Source organism: Salvelinus sp. IW2-2015, linkage group LG27, assembly GCF_002910315.2.
Source record: "Salvelinus sp. IW2-2015 linkage group LG27, ASM291031v2, whole genome shotgun sequence".
In the NCBI taxonomy this organism is placed as follows: Eukaryota; Metazoa; Chordata; class Actinopteri; order Salmoniformes; family Salmonidae; genus Salvelinus; species Salvelinus sp. IW2-2015.
In genome coordinates this window covers 9,325,905-9,345,098 of record NC_036867.1, presented here as the reverse complement: position 1 = coordinate 9,345,098, position 19,194 = coordinate 9,325,905, and the positions used below count along the sequence as shown (strand labels likewise).

Here is a 19,194-nt window from a genome sequence, read left to right as displayed (position 1 = left end):
GTGTGAAAGTGTGAAAGTTTACTGGGTGAAAGTGACTAGGCAATCAGGATAGATAAAGAGTAGCAGCAGTGCAAATAAAAAGAGAGTCAATGCAAATAGTCAGGGTAACCATTTGATTAACTGTTCAGAATTCTTATTTGCTTGGGGGTAGAAGCTGTTAAGGAGCCTTTTGGTCCCAGACTTGGCGCTCCGGTACCGCTTGCCCTGTGGTAGCATAGAGCACAGTCTACGACTTGAGTGGAGTCTTTTACAATTTCTGGGCCTTCTTCTGACACCGCCTGGTATAGAGGTCCTGTATGTACTTGGCAGTATGCACTACCCTCTGTAGCGCCTTACGGTCAGATGCCAAGCAGTTTCCATACCAAGCGGTGATGCGTCACTGGGCATCTCGCGGCTGGGTTTCCCTTTGTAAGCCGTGATAGTTTGCAAGCCCTGCCATATCTGATGAGCGTCAGAGCCGGTGTGCTAGGATTCGTTCTTAGTCCTGTATTTAAGCTTTGCCTGTTCAAAGGTTCGTCCGGAGGCCGTAAAAGGATTTCTTATAAGCATCCGGATTAGTGTCCGGCTCCTTGAAAGCAGTAGCTCTAGCCTTTACCTCAGTGCATATGTTGTCCATGGCTTCTGGTTGGGATATGTACGTAGGTCACTGTGGGGATGTTGTCCTTGATGCACTTACAGTTGAAGTCAGAAGTTTACATACACCTTAGCCAAATATATTTCAACTCCGTTTTTCACAATTCCTGACATTTAGTCCTACTAAAAATTCCCTGTCTTAGGTCAGTTAGGATCACCACTTTATTTTAAGAATGTGAAATGTCAGAATAATAGTTGAGAGAATGATTTATTTCAGCTTTTATTTCTTTCATCACATTCCCAGTGGGTCAGAAGTTTACATACACTTAATCAGTATTTGGTAGCATTGCCTTTAAATTGTTTAACTTGGGTGAAATGTTTCAGGTAGTCTTCCACAAGCTTCCCACAGTAAGTTGGGTGAATTTTGGCCGATTCCTCCTGACAAAGCTGGTGTAACTTGCTCGCACATGGTTTTTCAGTTCTTCCCACAAATTTCTATAGGATTGAGGTCAGTGATGGCCAGTCCAATACCTTGGCCTCTCCCTTTTTCTTCCAAATATAACAATGGTCATTATGGTCAAACAGTTCTATTTTTGTTTCATCAGACCAGAGGACATTTCTCCAAAAAGTATGATCTTTGTCCCCATGTGCAGTTGTAAACCGTAGTCTGGCTTTTTTATGGCGGTTTTGGAGCAGTGCTTTCTTCCTTGCTGAGCGGACTATCAGGTTATGTGGATATAGATACTTTTGTATCTGTTTCCTCCAGCATCTTCACAAGGTCCTTTTCTGTCGTTCTGGGATTGATTTGCACTTTTCGCACCAATGTATGTTCATCTCTAGGAGACAAAACGCGTCTCCTTCCTGAGCGGTATGATGGCTGCGTGGTCCCATGGTGTTTATACTTGCGTACTATTGTTTGTACAGATGAATGTGGTACCTTCAGGCGTTTGGAAATTGCTCTCAATGATGAACCAGACTGCAATTTTTTCCCCTGAGGTCTTGGCTGAGTTCTTTTGATTTTCCAATGATGTCAAGCAAAGAGGCACTGAGTTTGAAGGTAGGCCTTGAAATACATCCACAGGTACACCTCCAATTACTCAAATGATGTCAATTAGCCTATCAGAAGCTTCTAAAGCATGACATAATTTTCTGGAATTTTCCAAGCTGTTTAAAGGCACAGTCAACTTAGTGTATGTAAACTTCTGACCCACTGGAATTGGGATACAGTGAATTATAAGTGAAATAATCTGTCTAAACAATTGTTGGAAAATGTACTTGTGTCATGCACAAAGTAGATGGCCTAACCGACTTGCCAAAACTATAGTTTGTTAACAAGAAATTTGTGGAGTGGTTGAAAAACAAGTTTTAATGACTCCAACCTAAGTGTATGTAAACTTCTGACTTCAACTGTATGTCAAATCAAAGTTTAGTGCACAGGATACAGGGTGTAAACGGTACAGTGAAATTATTCTCCTTTTGTGACTGAGTTAGGTTTTAAGTCATGCCAGCCACAATTTCAATTCATTCGTTGTTTCTATAGGAATTTAGATTCGTCAATTGTATACATTGTAGCCTGGACATCTAACCTGTGAGAAACATTATCAATAAAACATTTATTCCTTGGTCGCCCCTATGGGACTTTGTGAAGTATGTGCTGCAGTCTGATTCAGATATCCATAGTTGATATGTTTCATAAGGCCTAACCTCAGAGCGACTACTTTGGAAATTAGAACTTAGAAAGTTATATTGCACAAAAACTTTGAGTCAAGGGTGAGGAAGTTAACTGATAAGACTGGTCAGACAAATGTTGAGCCGCAGAGAGAGAATGAACTACGAAAAAGTATTCTGTCTTTTCGAAGAGATACTCGACTTTGTTATAGAAACGAAAAGGTCAGTTAAGGAGTCTCTGGCCTCGGAATGGAGTGAGTGAAAAAGCGACGTAATGAAAACATAAAGAACAAAGGCATTTATCACTGAGTGTTCGGCAGGGATGAAAAGGAATCTTCAGAGCAGTATTGATATAGTTCTGCTTGGTGCCATGACTCATTTGTAGAGTTTGGAAGGCTTGCAGCTGGCTACTGCATCAGCGCTGGAACAGGATCACACCCCAAATCGCTTCATTGAGGAACACTGAATAATTCAAACATGCAGTATTGGCAGCTCCAATCACCTACTTTCAGCCAGGTAGCATCAAAGGGCAATGGAATGTATAATTTGATATGAGATAGTAATTAGTACTTTTTTGGTATCTTCAGAGTTTCAAAAGCTGTTTTGAAAAATTTTACTTTATTTATGGAACGTATGGTATTGTCAGACATCAAGGGCGCTCATGCCACAGTACTGCAGAGAGATTACAGGCCTCTCTGCATTATTTTGTTTTATATGTATATGTGTGTGTGTATATATATATATATATATTTATTTATTTAACTAGGCAAGTCAGTTAAGAACAAATTCTTATTTACAATGATGGCCTGCCCCGGCCAAACCCTCCCCTAACCCAGACGACGCTGCGCCAATTGTGCGCCACCCTATGGGACTCCCCATCGCGGCCGGTTGTGATACAGCTCGGGATCGAACCAGGGTCTGTAGTGACACCTCTAGCACTGAGATGCAGTGCCTTAGACGCTGCGCCACTCGGGAGCTGCAAAAGGCCATGTCTATGCCTGGTATTGAAACTACGCTTTTAGATTCGATTACAAATCATTTGGACAACAATGCTTTGCGGTCACAAGGTGTTCAAAAATATCCTATCCTAGTTTTTGAAATAGACATGTCTGAAAAGCGGTCACATTTAGTGACCCATTAGCCTTCACAACATTGACACACTCATGTCCTTTTCCAGAAGTGCTCACAGCCAGATCTGATCACGATTGGATCACAATCTTTTGCTCGTATACTCCTGACATTATGACATAAGTGGGCACATTCTAAAAATACCAAACAATTTAAACCACCAAATCTCTAACCTATTCCTTAACTTTTCATTACAATAAAGCAGAATCAGATTAAATACTGCTACACTCAAGAAGCCATTCTGAAACGATTATGCTATTTTCAAAGAATTAATCTGTCACCACATTACGCCCGAGGTACCAGACTCACCAGGCTCTCTGCTGTCTCTACACCTCTTGTTGAATCGATGGTGAAATATGTCCCCGTGCTGAGCCCTCTGAGCCTTCACACCCGTGACCTTTCCTCCTCTTATCTCCTTTGTTGTCAATCAGCTAGGGGATACTGTGGCATAGTCGCAGGCCGCAGTACTGTCCCCAGCTCGCTCCCCAGACAGCCAGGACATTGTAAAACGCTGGCCTCGGTCAGCACGGGCTAATTGGGTGGAGTGTAGCATCAGGAGAGAGGGAGGTGACTGCTGCTAGCCTCGCTGTGTGACTCCATTACATGTTGCTGTGTGGAGAAGTGGACAACGGCCCGTGGAGTTTAGATACTGATGCGTCTGCTGCATCTAACAATTATATACTGGAGTCTACTGGAGACTTGCTGAAATGGAAGTTGGTCTTATGTGGCCACTTTTTAATGCAATACATGAACTGTATTTAGAACCATGTCTTGTAAGGTGTGCTGTTATTTCAAGATTCAACACTGAAGCTGCCTGGTCAAAAATAGAGATTGAATGGAAATGAAAATAACTGCTGATATGGTGTGGGTTTACTGTAAATGACACATTCCACTCTGTTTCTACATGTGATTAGAAGAAATGTGTTTCGCCAAGGTTGCTTTGTGTCTCATTTCAGATGCCGCTCGTACGAGGACTGCTGTGGCACGCGCTGCTGCGTCCGAGCCCTCTCCATCCAGCGGCTATGGTACTTCTGGTGAGTCCTACCTACCAGGCTGTCCTTTCCAATGGATCGACATTTACTCTGCCCTCCCCCTCTAACTCCCCTCCTTCCCTCCATGACAGTCCCAAGGCTACATCCGTCGCTATTGGTATTCAAGGCCCCAACTCAAGGGTTCAGGGGGTCAGGCAGCCAAATCAATACCCCGCTCCAGAGATGACTGCGGTGTTAGCATACAGATAATCCCCTGCGACCATCACCCCTGTGACCTCTCTAAACAAGGTGTTTTGTGAAGTGGCCCTTGGCTGATAATGAAGAAAAGGAGCCTTGTAGTAAGGGTTAGATGAAATGTGTCTGTGTGGAGCGATATAGGCTGGTCAATACTGAGCATTGAGTATGTTGTAGTTAAGCTCTCGAGTCAATGGGGAGCTGATGTGTTGAGGCGAAGAGCTTGTGTAGGATAATTATGACCGAAACAATGGCATGCTGAGGACAAGGACATCATGAAACCGTTAGGGACCCAGAAAGAGAAATGCAGCGCACTGGGCACGATCCTGTCAGGCATTGTCTTATACGCCTATTGTGGGATATGCAATTAAGCATGAAATAGGCCTCTCTTTTCAATGATTAATGCATGGTAGTGGTGCAATTAGCCATAACAACCTCTTGAGTTACAAGAGTCTAGGGTCACTTATTATCTCCTTCATCAGCCTTTGTTTTTCCAGTTGAGCCGTGGGGCATCACTGCTTTGCTTTCGCAATCCACCTGCGAAAACAGAACATGGAACCGCTACTCCCCATGGAAACAAAACCATGGTTTCATGGTGCTCTAACGGCCTTGGGTGAAGGGTTTTGATCCCCGACTGCCTGGTCTCTGTTACCTTTCACGGAGCTTGTGGGTCAAGGCTGGTGTCAACTCAATTGCGAGGTTCTCAAGGCCCACGTGGAGGGTAATGTCCTCGCCCCCCCTCTCAATTTAATGGACACCTGACCATGTCTGTTTGGAGCGATTGGAGAGGTTGGTTCACTCTACTGGCAGGATCTGTGGATATAATGGTTGCTTATTCTGATAGTGCCACGTCAAGGCAAGCTGACTATATAAAGCCAGTGGCAAGTTGAATGCAATTCTCAAACAGATGATGAGGAAAGTGAACAGGGGTTACTTGTTAAACTTCACTCCTGACCAATGTCACTAATGACAGTACACTGTCAGGGATGTCTCTCTAGCATTCATAAGTACAGTTGAAGTCGGAAGTTTACATACAATTAGGTTGGAGTCATTAAAACTCGTTTTTCAACCACTCCACAAATTTCTTGTTAAACTATAGTTTTGGCAAATCGGTTAGAACATCTACTTTGTGCATGACACAAGTAATTTACAGACAGATCATTTCACTTATAATTCACTGTATCACAATTCCAGTGGGTCAGAAGTTTACATGCACTAAGTTGACTGTGCCATTAAACAGCTCGGAAAAATCCAGAAAATGATGTCATGGCTTTAGAAGCTTCTGATAGGCTAATTGACATAATTTGAGTCAATTGGAGGTGTACCTGTGGATGTACAGTCATGGCCAAAAGTTTTGAGAATGACACAAATATTAATTTCCACAAAGTTTGCTGCTTCAGTGTCTTTAGATATTTTTGTCAGATGTTACTATGGAATACTGAAGTATAATTACAAGCATTTCATAAGTGTCAAAAGGATTTTATTGACAATTACATGAAGTTGATGCAAAGAGTCAATATTTGCAGTGTTGACCCTTCTTTTTCAAGACCTCTGCAATCCGCCCTGGCATGCTGTCAATTAACTTCTGGGCCACATCCTGACTTATGGCAGCCTATTCTTGGATAATCAATGCTTGGAGTTTGTCAGAATTTGTGGGGTTTTGTTTGTCCCACCCGCCTCTTGATTGACCACAAGTTCTCAATGGGATTAAGGTCTGGGGAGTTTCCTGGCCATGGACCCAAAATATCGATGTTTTGTTCCCCGAACCACTTAGTTATCACTTTTGCCTTACGGCAAGGTGCTCCATCATGCTGGAAAAGGCATTAATCATCACCGAACTGTTTCTGGATGGTTGGCAGAAGTTGCTCTCGGAGGATGTGTTGGTACCATTCTTTATTCATGGCTGTGTACTTAGGCAAAATTGTGAGTGAGCCCACTCCCTTGGCTGAGAAGCAACCCCACACATGAATGGTCTCAGGATGCTTTACTGTTGGCATGACACAGGACTAATGGTATCGCTCACCTTGTCTTCTCCGGACAAGCTTTTTTCCAGATGCCCCAAACATTCGGAAAGGGTATTCATCAGAGAAAATGACTTTACCCCAATCCTCAGCAGTCCAATCCCTGTACCTTTTGCAGAATATCAGTCTGTCCCTGATGTTTTTCCTGGAGAGAAGTGGCTTCTTTGCTGCCCTTCTTGACACCAGGCCATCCTCCAAAAGTCTTCGCCTCACTGTGCATGCAGATGCACTCACACCTGCCTGCTGCCATTCCTGAGCAAGCTCTGTACTGGTGGTGCCCCTATCCCGCAGCTGAATCAACTTTAGGAGACGGTCCTGGCGCTTGCTGGACTTTCTTGGACGCTTTAGGTACAATCTTACTGGCAGCAATATCCTTGCCTGTGAAGCCCTTTTTGTGCAAAGCAATGATGACGGCACGTGTTTCCTTGCAGGTAACCATGGCTGACAGAGGAAGAACAATGATTCCAAGCACCACCCTCCTTTTGAAGCTTCCAGTCTGTTATTCAAACTCAATCAGCATGACAGAGTGATCTTCAGCCCTGTCCTTGTCAACACTCACACCTGTGTTAACAAGAGAATCACTGACATGATGTCAGCTGGTCCTTTTGTGGCAGGGCTGAAATGCAGTGGAAATGTTTTTTGTGGATTCAGTTCATTTGCATGGCAAAGAGGGACTTTGCAATTATTTGCAATTCATCTGATCGATCTTCATAACATTCTGGAGTATATGCAAATTGCCATCATACAAACTGAGGCAGCAGACTTTGTGAAAATTAATATTTGTGTCATTCTCAAAACTTTTGGCCACGACTGTATTTCAAGGCCTACCTTCAAACTCAGTGCCTCTTTGCTTGACATCATGGGAAAATCAAAAGAAATCAGCCAAGACATCAAAAAAAAATTGTAGACCTTCACACGTCTGGTTCATCCTTGGGAGCAATTTCCAAACGCCTGAAGGTACCACATTCATTTGTACATACAACAATACGCAAGTATAACCACCATGGGACCACGTAGCCGTCATACTGCTCAGGAAGGAGACGCGTTCTGTCTCCTAGAGATGAACGTACTTTGGTGCGAAAAGTGCAAATCAATCCCAGAACAACAGCAAAGGACCATGTGAAGATGCTGGAGGAAACAGGTAAAAAAGTATCTATATCCACAGTAAAACAAGTCCTATATCAACGTAACCTGATAGGCCGCTCAGCAAGGAAGAAGCCACTGCTTCAAAACCGCCATAAAAAAGCCAGACTACAGTTTGCAACTGCACATGGGGATAAAGATCGTACTTTTTGGAGAAATGTCCTCTGGTCAGGAAGTTAAAGCTTGGTCGCAAATGGGTCTTCCAAATGTATAATGACCCCAAGCATACTTCCAAAGTTGTGGCAAAATGGCTTAAGGACAACAAAGTCAAGGTATTGGAGTGGCCATCACAAAGCCCTGACCTCAATCCTATAGAAAATGTGTGGGCAGAACTGAAAAAGCGTGTGCGAGCAAGGAGGCATACAAACCTGACTCAGTTACACCAGCTCTGTCAGGAGGAATAGGCCAACATTCACCCAACTTATTGTGTGAAGCTTGTGGAAGGCTACCCGAAACGTTTGACCCAAGTTAAACAATTTAAAGGCAATGCTACCAAATACTAATTGAGTGCATGTAAACTTCTGACCCACTGGGAATGTGATGAAAGAAATAAAAGCTGAAATAAATCATTCTCTCTACTATTATTCTGACATTTCACATTCTTAAAATAAAATTGTGATCCTAACTGACCTAAGACAGGGGATTTTTACTAGGATTAAATGTCAGGAATTGTGAAAACTGAGTTTAAATGTATTTGGCTAAGGTGTATGTAAACTTCTGACTTCAACTGTATGTCAATGTTTGTATATTTACATTTGAACAGAAATGGCGAAATGAGTAGGATATTAAATGTGGCACTGCACAAATTATTTGGAATAATTCACATCACATGTTTTGTCAATATTAAAATGGTTTAATATATTTTTGTATAATAATTTTAAAAAACTGGTGATTCATTCACAATTTACAGTATTCACAATAGAGATAGTCACCGCCAACATTATTGACACCGTTGATAAGGGTAAGCAAAAAAGACAGCATAAAATACAAATACTGAGCTATGCAAAACAATTTTTTGAATGATATTTTAAACTAATGCAATTGTTCAAAACAAATTCTTATGAAGATGTATCAAAATGATTGGCACCGCTAAAGATTCGTATACATAAAATCAAACAAAATGTATTAACGGTCTACTTTTTTGAAAGCATCTCAGCCTTCCATAGTTTCACTAGTGTATAAAGAGACACATGTAAGACACATGTAAAATCCATTTGTCATCCATCACCATGGGGAAAGGCAAAGAACTCACAAACTTAAAGAAAAATGGTTGTCAGCCTTAGTAAATCAGGCAATGGGCATAAAACAATAGCTAAAATAACTAAATGTACCACTATTAGGTCAATAATGAAGAACCACTGTAAAAGTGCTAAACCTTCCTGTTCTTGTCCACACGCACAGTGAGGAAGTTGGTTCAGGAGGCAAAGAAAAATTACAGAACTTGGTCGCATCTTGATTACCAAGTCTCTTACAATAGGCTCTTTGGAAGGGTTGACAGAAAAAAAAGGCTTTTATTGAGAGCAACCAACAAATGTAAATGCCTGGCGCTTGCTAAACGGTAGTGGCACTTGGATATGAACCAGGTGTTATGGACATATGAGACGAAAAGAGGTCTTTGGCCACACAGTGGTGGGTTTGGCATCGAAAGAAAGATGCGGATGCAGAAAGGTACCTCATACCTACTGTAAAATATGGTGGAGGATCTTTGATGTTATGGATCTATTTTGCATCCACTGGTCCTGGGGCCCTTGCTGTGGGCCAAAAACTCCATCCAACTTGATTTATTTTTTTCAAATAGCTCTTACATTTAAAAGGGCATTATCATTTTCTCAATTACAGAGTGTTATTTTGACCTCGTAGTGTGAAAATATTGTTTTTGACTGCACTGCCCTTTAAGTCAATAGCATCTGCCTCTGCCAGGAGGCTGAAACTTGGCCACAAGTCCATCTTTCAGCAAGACAATGACCCCAAGCACACATCAAAGTCCACAAATATATGGTTAATTGACCACATAATCAACATTCAGTCTCCGGATTTAAATCCCATCGAATTGAAGAGGGCAGTCAAGTGCAGACTGAAGGATATCAAAGATCTGGAAAGGTTCTGTATGGAGCAATGGTCTAAGATCCCTCCCAATGTGTTCTCCAATCTCATAAAACATTATAGGAAAAGGCTCAGTGCTATTTTCCTTGCAAGGGGAGGGTGCACAAAGTATTGAAAATAAGGGTGCCAATAATTGACTTATCTTTTTGAGAAAAAGTTTAAGAAAAATGATCTGTTAAACAGGCTCTTTCTCTGAGCAATTTTATTAGTATAAAATAATACAGTATAATTCCCTTTTTTTGGCGCATACAATATAGCTATATAGTATAATCAACTTTGTGTTCTGTAATCACATGAATGGAGAAAGAAATGAATGTTAAAGATATCCTCAATCTAATCAAGAACACATACATTGATTGAGGACAGTATTGTCTGTCAGTTGGTAGATTAAAACACAAAGATTGTCACACACATTCTTGATAGACACAGGCTTCTCTGCATATGCCCTGCTGTTACAGTGGCCCTATCAACTGCCTGCTACCAAGGCAGCACAGGGCTGGGGATTGGGGTTAGGCTGACAGCGTTCTGCCACTGCGGCAATTTCCCCCACCTGTAGACCTTGGTAGACGCCCGTCACTGTGGTGGTATGGGAAGTGCCGTCAGTGTACTCTTTAGCCAGGTGTGCGGTGAACGGGATTTTAATCTTATACTTTTTTCCTGCCATTTTCACCGTGCAGTGATGGTTGGCTGGGACAGCCACCTCTACACTCATTGAGTGGCTGATGGTTTCAGTCACAGAATTGCCGTTTGTGTGGGTTTTCTCAGATGTGACGGCGACACTAGCTGTAACAGAGATTATTGGTATCCCTACTGTTATGGAGGTGGATATGGTCAGGGAGGAGGAGGCGCTGGTCTGCCAGGTGCTCTGTCTTTCTGTCCTCTCCTCTAGCTGCACCGTCTGCTTCACTGAGTGGCAGTTCTTGTTGGTGGCACTGTACTCTCCCAGCGCCACCGGTGCTTGGGAGAGTGTGACCAGTTGATCGACATGGTACTCTACGTTGAAGATTCTCTGTGTGTATCTCTCCTTTTTCAGTGTTAGCAAATCAAAGTCCCTTTTGTATTTTAACTCTTTGCCATTCAAAGGAAGAAAGAATATATTTTTGTAAACGGATCCTATTCCATAATGATTTTTTGCAGAATAGGCTTTGTTCTTGGCATGGGGTGCGATTGAGTTTGTTGGAATAGACCTTGAGAATGCTCTCCATTGCAAAAGCTCAAGGTTCTGCTCGTTAACTAGCAGATCAAACTGTGTGCGTCGGTCCTCCTTCCCATTGCAGGGGTTATAGCAGTATGGTCCTTTGGAGGGACTATAATGACCAGTGGACCAGTTACAGCCCTCGAGGGGGACGCAGATATAGTCGAGGCGTTTTGCTGCCTGGTTATAGATGCTCACTGTCCAGCTTGGCAGGGACCCGGTCCATCTGACCCACTTCAGATGTTTGTTTTCTCCGAAATTGGGCCGGATCAAGCTCCGCAGCTTGAGAGAGGCTTTTGCTTGAGTTTCTGGCTGGGCTTCTGTGGAGGAAGGTTTGTTGATTATTTAGCGTGGATTCTTGAAGAATATGAAAGCCTCTTGTATTCATTAATGGTGCATTCAGCAGAATGGGGAAAGAGCTTTACGTTCTTCACGCTTTCCCAATCCTTTTGAATGCACTGCTAATTGATACAATGTGTTACCACTAGCATTACCCCATTTTATCATTAATTTAAAAGTACAGAAATGGATGTACCAATCACAGATTTCCCCTTTTAAAGCTATGGAAACATCACACATATTTTCCCATAGTGGAGGTCTCATAATACCCATAAAACCTAGCGGTCAAACAGGGAAATGGTTACAATAATTTTTCCCATACATTTTAGAAACACATAAAATATGGGCTGTGTTTCGTGTATTCTTACCCTGGCGTGACGTTTTGATAACCGTTTAAATCTCTCTCAGATAAGGACACTTTTATCAATATATTCGTCTCTATTTACTCTCAGATTTGAAAATGCTAATTAGCATCAAAGTAAACATCATGGAAAACTACAAATCCCTGCTAGCTCCTGCACATCATCTCCAGCTGACACCTTTGGTAACAGGTATTGTGTAAATTTAAAACTTGCACAAGACAGTTCACAGAATTGTCAATTTTAAAGATATTTTGCCAATTTATTAATTACTACGTTTAGCTAACATTAGATAGTTACTCCAGAGATTCTGACCTTTGCCTCGCTTCGGCAGTCTTATCCAAATCATCATGGCATTTGTAGTTCTTTGTGATAGCCACATTAACAGGTAATTTTTTGGTGGGGGGGTATATACAAATGATTATATTGCTAAAAGTCACCTTATCCGAGAGAGATTTACACGGTTATCAAAATGTCTCGCCACGGTAAGCCTACACGAAACACAGCCCTTATTTTAAGTGTTTCTAAAATCCCCTATGGAAAAATGAATGGTAAAAAAACGATTTGAAACATTTCCATGTTTGACCGCTAGGTTTTATTGGTATTATGACTAATACTGTGGTACAGAGAACATACAATTGGCATGCTGACTGCAGGAATGTCCACCAGAGCTGTTGACAAATAATTTAATGTTAATTTCTCTACCATAATGCCGCCTCCAATGTCGTTTTAGAGATTTTGGCAGTACGTCCAACTGGCCTCAACCACAGACTACGTGTATGGCGCTGTGTGGGCGAGGGGTTTGCTGATGTCAACGTTGTGAACAGTGTGACCCATGGTGTGGTTATGGTATGGGCAGGCATAAACTACGGTCAACGAACACAGTTGCATTTTGTCGATGGCAAATTGAATGCACAGCGATCCTGAGGCCCATTGTGAAGCCCATATATTTTAAGATATCTCTGACCAACAGATGCATATCTGTATTCCCAGTCATGTGAAATCCATAGATTAGGGCCTAATGAATTGACTGATTTCCTTACATGAACTATAACTTTTATTCAGTGTTTATATAAAAATTGTATTATCTGTCCATAATGTCCATGAGTTTCTAGTGGATAGACCATCAGCGATAATCTGAAGTACCCAAAAAGGACACTAGATGTCATCTGATAAAATTACCTGAAAAACATTCTGGTAAACTTAAAGTTTCCAGTAGGGGCCTCCCGAGTGGTGCAGTGGTCTAAGGCACTGTATCGCAGTGCTAGCTGTGCCTCTAGAGATTCTGGGTTCGAGTCCAGGCTCTGTCGCAGCCGGCCGCGACCGGGAGATCCATGGGGTGGCGCACAATTGGCCCAGCGTTCTCCGGGTTTGTCCGGCAGGGATGTCCTTGTCCCATCGTGCGCTAGCGACTTCTGTGGCAGGCCGGGCGCAGTGCACGCTGACATGGTCGCCAGGTGTACGGTGTTTCCTCCGACACATTGGTGTGGCTGACTTCCGGGTTAAGTTGGCATTGTGTCAAGAAGCAGTGCGGCTTGGTTGGGTTGTGTTTCGGGGGACGCATGGCTCTCGACCTTCGCCTCTACCGAGTCCATACGGGAGTTGCAGCGATGAGACAAGACTGTAACTACCAATTGGATACAACGAAATTGTGGAGAATTTTATTTATTTATTCCAGTAATATACCCTCCCTTTGCAACCCTAGTGTTAGCAATCACTTTGGTAGTTATCAATTGAAGGTTGAAAGCCATTATTCAAAACCAACAATACAAAATGAGAAACTATGCAGCTATGCATAGCCAAATGCACCATATATAGACAGAACACATCACTCACCGTCCACTGTGGTCACAATGCTCTGAGTGACATGGTGTGAAAGCTGCATGTTCATCAGCTCTGGGGGTTCCATACCAAGAGAACATTGCAGCAGAAAGCCACAGGCTACAAAAGCTGTCAGTATCATCTGAAGGATAAAGAAGATGCGGAGAAAACGCACAAAGAATTAGACCTGACATCAATCCATATTGATGGAAGTTTGAAACATATTTTTGTAATGTAAAATAGACATGTTTAGATGGAAAGAACTTCCTATTGAACAGCACTCTGCATCACTCACCTTCTTTACAAATGAAGTCTTCGTTCCTCTCAGCTTCTTGTCAAGATGGGGTTGACTCTCCACAGTAACTCCACAGCTTTTATAGTATATTGTTGGGTTAATGATTTGCTGTTTCATTGGTTTGTTATCTAGGTTAGGGAAAAAACTCAGTTTGAATGAAGTCACTTGAGTCCAGCCTTGATTTGTTTTTTTAAACTGATAGACATCACTAGGATTACGTTATCTGAATTTAATTCCAGAGTTTCCTTGTTGTATTATTTACACTGATAAACTGACATGACACCCAGCCTAAATGTACATCTGTAGCATAACAATGCACACTGTTCCTGTCATACTCATATGGTTAATCTGAGATGAATACATACATTTGATTAATTTTAAATTAATGGTTTATAACCATTTATGCTTGAAGAATATAACTTAGAAATGCTTTAGTTTAACAGTCTTACTCCAAAACCCCAATATAATTGTGACTAACTGTCACGATCGTCTTGACTTGGAAGAGAGGACCAAAACGCAGCGTGTGAAAAATACATTCTCCTTTATTAGAGAGACGAACAACGAACGAAACAAAACAACAAACTGACGACCGTGAAGCTATATAAACAAATGGTGCTGACACTGACCACTACACAACAATCACAGATTTCCCCTTTTAAAGCTATGGAAACATCACACATATTTTCCCATAGTGGAGGTCTCATAATACCCATAAAACCTAGCGGTCAAACAGGGAAATGGTTACAATAATTTTTCCCATACATTTTAGAACACATAAAATATGGGCTGTGTTTCGTGTATTCTTACCCTGGCGTGACGTTTTGATAACCGTTTAAATCTCTCTCAGATAAGGACACTTTTATCAATATATTCGTCTCTTATTACTCTCAGATTTGAAAATGCTAATTAGCATCAAAGTAAACATCATGGAAAACTACAATCCTGCTAGCTCCTGCACATCATCTCCAGCTGACACCTTTGGTAACAGGTATTGTGTAAATTTAAAACTTGCACAAGACAGTTCACAGAATTGTCAATTTAAAGATATTTTGCCAATTTATTAATTACTACGTTTAGCTAACATTAGATAGTTACTCCAGAGATTCTGACCTTTGCCTCGCTTCGGCAGTCTTATCCAAATCATCATGGCATTGTAGTTCTTTGTGATAGCCACATTAACAGGTAATTTTTTGGTGGGGGGGTATATACAAATGATTTATTGCTAAAAGTCACCTTATCCGAGAGAGATTTACACGGTTATCAAAATGTCTCGCACGGTAAGCCTACACGAACACACAGCCCTTATTTAAGTGTTTCTAAAATCCCCTATGGAAAAATGAATGGTAAAAAAACGATTTTGAAACATTTCATGTTTGACCGCTAGGTTTTATTGGTATTATGACTAATACTGTGGTACAGAGAACATACAATTGGCATGCTGACTGCAGGAATGTCCACCAGAGCTGTTGACAATAATTTAATGTTAATTTTCTACCATAATGCCGCTCCAATGTCGTTTTAGAGATTTTGGCAGTACGTCCAACTGGCCTCAACCACAGACTACGTGTATGGCGCTGTGTGGGGAGGGTTTGCTGATGTCAACGTTGTGAACAGTGTGACCCATGGTGTGGTTATGGTATGGGCAGCATAAATACGGTCAACGACACAGTTGCATTTTGTCGATGGCAAATTGAATGCACAGCGATCCTGAGGCCCATTGTGAAGCCCAATATTTTAAGATATCTCTGACCAACAGATGCATATCTGTATTCCCAGTCATGTGAAATCCATAGATTAGGGCCTAATGAATTGACTGATTTCCTTACATGAACTATAACTTTTATCAGTGTTTATATAAAAATTGTATTATCTGTCCATAATGTCCATGAGTTCTAGTGGATAGACCATCAGCGATAATCTGAAGTACCCAAAAAGGACACTAGATGTCTCTGATAAAATTACCTGAAAAACATTCTGGTAAACTTAAAGTTTCCAGTAGGGGCTCCCGAGTGGTGCAGTGGTCTAAGGCACTGTATCGCAGTGCTAGCTGTGCCTCTAGAGATTCTGGGTTCGAGTCCAGGCTCTGTCGCAGCCGGCCGCGACCGGGAGATCCATGGGGTGGCGCACAATTGGCCCAGCGTTCTCCGGGTTTGTCCGGCAGGGATGTCCTTGTCCCATCGTGCGCTAGCGACTTCTGTGGCAGGCGGGCGCAGTGCACGCTGACATGGTCGCCAGGTGTACGGTGTTTCCTCCGACACATTGGTGTGGCTGACTTCCGGGTTAAGTTGGCATTGTGTCAAGAAGCAGTGCGGCTTGGTTGGGTTGTGTTTCGGGGGACGCATGGCTCTCGACCTTCGCCTCTACCGAGTCCATACGGGAGTTGCAGCGATGAGACAAGACTGTAACTACCAATTGGATACAACGAATTGTGGAGAATTTTATTTATTTATTCCAGTATATACCCTCCCTTTGCAACCCTAGTGTAGCAATCACTTTGGTAGTTATCAATTGAAGGTTGAAAGCCATTATTCAAAACCAACAATACAAAATGAGAAACTATGCAGCTATGCATAGCCAAATGCACCATATATAGACAGAAACACATCACTCACCGTCCACTGTGGTCACAATGCTCTGAGTGACATGGTGTGAAAGCTGCATGTTCATCAGCTTGGGTGTCCATACCAAGAGAACATTGCAGCAGAAAGCCACAGGCTACAAAAGCTGTCAGTATCATCTGAAGGATAAAGAAGATGCGGAGAAAACGCACAAAGAATTAGACCTGACATCAATCCATATTGATGGAAGTTTGAAACATATTTTTGTAATGTAAAATAGACATGTTTAGATGGAAAGAACTTCCTATTGAACAGCACTCTGCATCACTCACCTTCTTTACAAATGAGTCTTCGTTCCTCTCAGCTTCTTGTCAAGATGGGGTTGACTCTCCACAGTAACTCACAGCTTTTATAGTATATTGTTGGGTTAATGATTTGCTGTTTCATTGTTTTGTTATCTAGGTTAGGGAAAAAACTCAGTTTGAATGAAGTCACTTGAGTCCAGCCTTGATTTGTTTTTAAAACTGATAGACATCACTAGGATTACGTTATCTGAATTTAATTCCAGAGTTTCCTTGTTGATTATTTACACTGATAAACTGACATGACACCCAGCCTAAATGTACATCTGTAGCATAACAATGCACACTGTTCCTGTCATACTCATATGGTTAATCTGAGATGAATACATACATTTGATTAATTTTAAATTAATGGTTTATAACCATTTATGCTTGAGAAATATACTTAGAAATGCTTTAGTTTAACAGTCTTACTCCAAAACCCAATATAATTGTGACTAACTGTCACGATCGTCTTGACTTGGAAGAGAGGACCAAAACGCAGCGTGTGAAAAATACATTCTCCTTTATTAGAGAGACGAACAACGAACGAAACAAAACAACAAACTGACGACCGTGAAGCTATATAAACAAATGGTGCTGACACTGACCACTACACAATGACATAGACAATTACCCACAAACGCATAATGCCTATGGCTGCCTTAAATATGGCTCCCAATCAGAGACAAATGAAAGAAGCTGTCTCTGATTGAGAACCACTCAGGCAACCATAGACATACTAGACACATTCACTAAACACAACCCCATACACTAAACCCAACACCCCCTTTTCCATATAACCACCCAAGACGAGACAAAACACAAACATTCCCATGTCACACCCTGACCTAACTAAAATAATAAAGAAAACAAAGAATACTAAGGCCAGGGCGTGACAGTACCCCCCCCCAAAGGTGCGGACTCCGGCCGCAAAACCTAACACAGAAGGGGAGGGTCCGGGGTGGGCCTTCCTATGGCGGCGGCTCGGGTGCGGGACGTGACCCCCACTCCACCATTGTCAATACCAGCTTTGGTGTCTCTGGTAGATCCTGGCTGACTGGCGGCTCTGGCAGATCCTGGCTGGCTGGCGGCTCTGGCAGATCCTGGTGGCTGGCGGCTCTGGCAGATCCTGGCTGGCTGGCGGCTCTGGCAGATCCTGGCTGGCTGGCGCTCTGGCAGATCCTGGCTGGCTGGCGCTCTGGCAGATCCTGGCTGGCTGGCGGCTCTGGCAGATCCTGGCTGGCTGGCGGCTCTGGCAGATCCTGGCTGGCTGGGCGACTCTGGCTGCTCCTGGCTGGCTGGCGACTCTGGCTGCTCCTGGCTGGCTGGCGACTCTGGCTGCTCCTGGCTGGCTGCGACTCTGGCTGTGCTGGCTGGCTGGCGACTCTGGCTGCTCATGGCTGGCTGGCGACTCTGCTGCTCATGGCTGGCTGGCGACTCTGGCTGCTCATGGCTGGCTGGCGATCTGGCTGCTCATGGCTGCTGGCGACTCTGGCTGCTCATGGCTGGCTGGCGACTCTGGCTGCTCATGGCTGGCTGGCGACTCTGGCTGCTCATGGCTGGCTGGCGACTCTGGCTGCCTCATGGTGGCTGGCGACTCTGGCTGCTCATGGCTGGCTGGCGACTCTGGCTGCTCATGGCTGGCTGGCGACTCTGAAGCTCAGGACAGACGGCGGCTCTGAAGGCTCAGGACAGACGGGCGGCTCTGAAGGCTCAGGGCAGACGGGCGCTCAGAAGGCTCAGGACAGACGGGGCTCAGAAGGCTCAGGGCAGACGGGCGGCTCAGAAGGCTCAGGGCAGACGGGCGGCTCAGAAGGCTCAGGGCAGACGGGCGGCTCAGACGGCGTGGTGGCAGACGGGCGGCTCAGACGGCGTTGGCAGACGGCAGACTCTGGCCGCTGAGACGCACTGTAGGCCTGGTGCGTGGTGCCGGAACTGGTGGTACGGGCTGGGACACGCATCTCAGGGCTAGTGCGGGGAGAAAGGACAGGGCATACTGGACCCTGGAGACGCACATAGGCCTAGTGCGTGGTGCCGGAACTGGTGGTACCGGGCTGGGGACACGCATCTCAGGGCTAGTGCGGGGAGAAGGAACAGGCATACTGGACCCTGGAGACGCACATTAGGCCTAGTGCGTGGTGCCGGAACTGGTGGTACCGGGCTGGGGACACGCATCTCAGGGCTAGTGCGGGGAGAAGGAACAGGGCATACTGGACCCTGGAGACGCACATTAGGCCTAGTGCGTGGTCCGGAACTGGTGTACCGGGCTGGGGACACGCACCTGAAGGCTAGTGCGGGGAAGCAGGAACAGGCGCACAGGCTCTGAAGACGCACAGGAGGCTTGTACGTGGTGCCGGAACTGGAGGACTGGTACGAGTGGCTGCCACAGGAGAGTTAGTACGTGGGGGCTGCTACAGGAGG

At 43.7% G+C, this 19,194-nt stretch overlaps 2 protein-coding genes across 2 annotated transcripts in view; one reads left to right on the top strand and one right to left on the bottom strand.

Annotated features, from left to right (window-relative positions):
* Nucleotides 1–19,194, top strand: part of LOC111953293 (VOPP1 WW domain binding protein) — a 106,693-nt gene that overhangs the window by 59,038 nt on the left and 28,461 nt on the right. The window contains exon 3 of the mRNA XM_023972477.2: nucleotides 4,326–4,403. Coding sequence (XP_023828245.1) covers nucleotides 4,326–4,403 — 78 coding nt within the window. The remainder of the gene's footprint in view (nucleotides 1–4,325; nucleotides 4,404–19,194) is intronic.
* Nucleotides 8,592–14,003, bottom strand: LOC111953291 (natterin-3). The gene is made up of 3 exons (XM_023972475.3): nucleotides 13,872–14,003; nucleotides 13,592–13,718; nucleotides 8,592–11,377 (listed from the first exon to the last, which is right to left on the bottom strand). Exons 1-3 carry the CDS (start codon nucleotides 13,986–13,988, stop codon nucleotides 10,329–10,331), a joined length of 1,293 nt encoding a protein of 430 aa, XP_023828243.1. The 5' UTR covers nucleotides 13,989–14,003; the 3' UTR covers nucleotides 8,592–10,328.

Excerpts from the sequence above, each read along its gene's own strand:
- LOC111953291 (XM_023972475.3), bottom strand. The coding sequence starts at position 13,988 with ATGAAACAGCAAATCATTAACCCAACAATATACTATAAAAGCTGTGGA. Across the intron at positions 13,719-13,871 it reads AGACTTCATTTGTAAAGAAG|ATGATACTGACAGCTTTTGT; the intron begins GTGAGTGATGCA and ends TTTATCCTTCAG. Across the intron at positions 11,378-13,591 it reads CATTGTGACCACAGTGGACG|AAGCCCAGCCAGAAACTCAA; the intron begins GTGAGTGATGTG and ends CTTCCTCCACAG.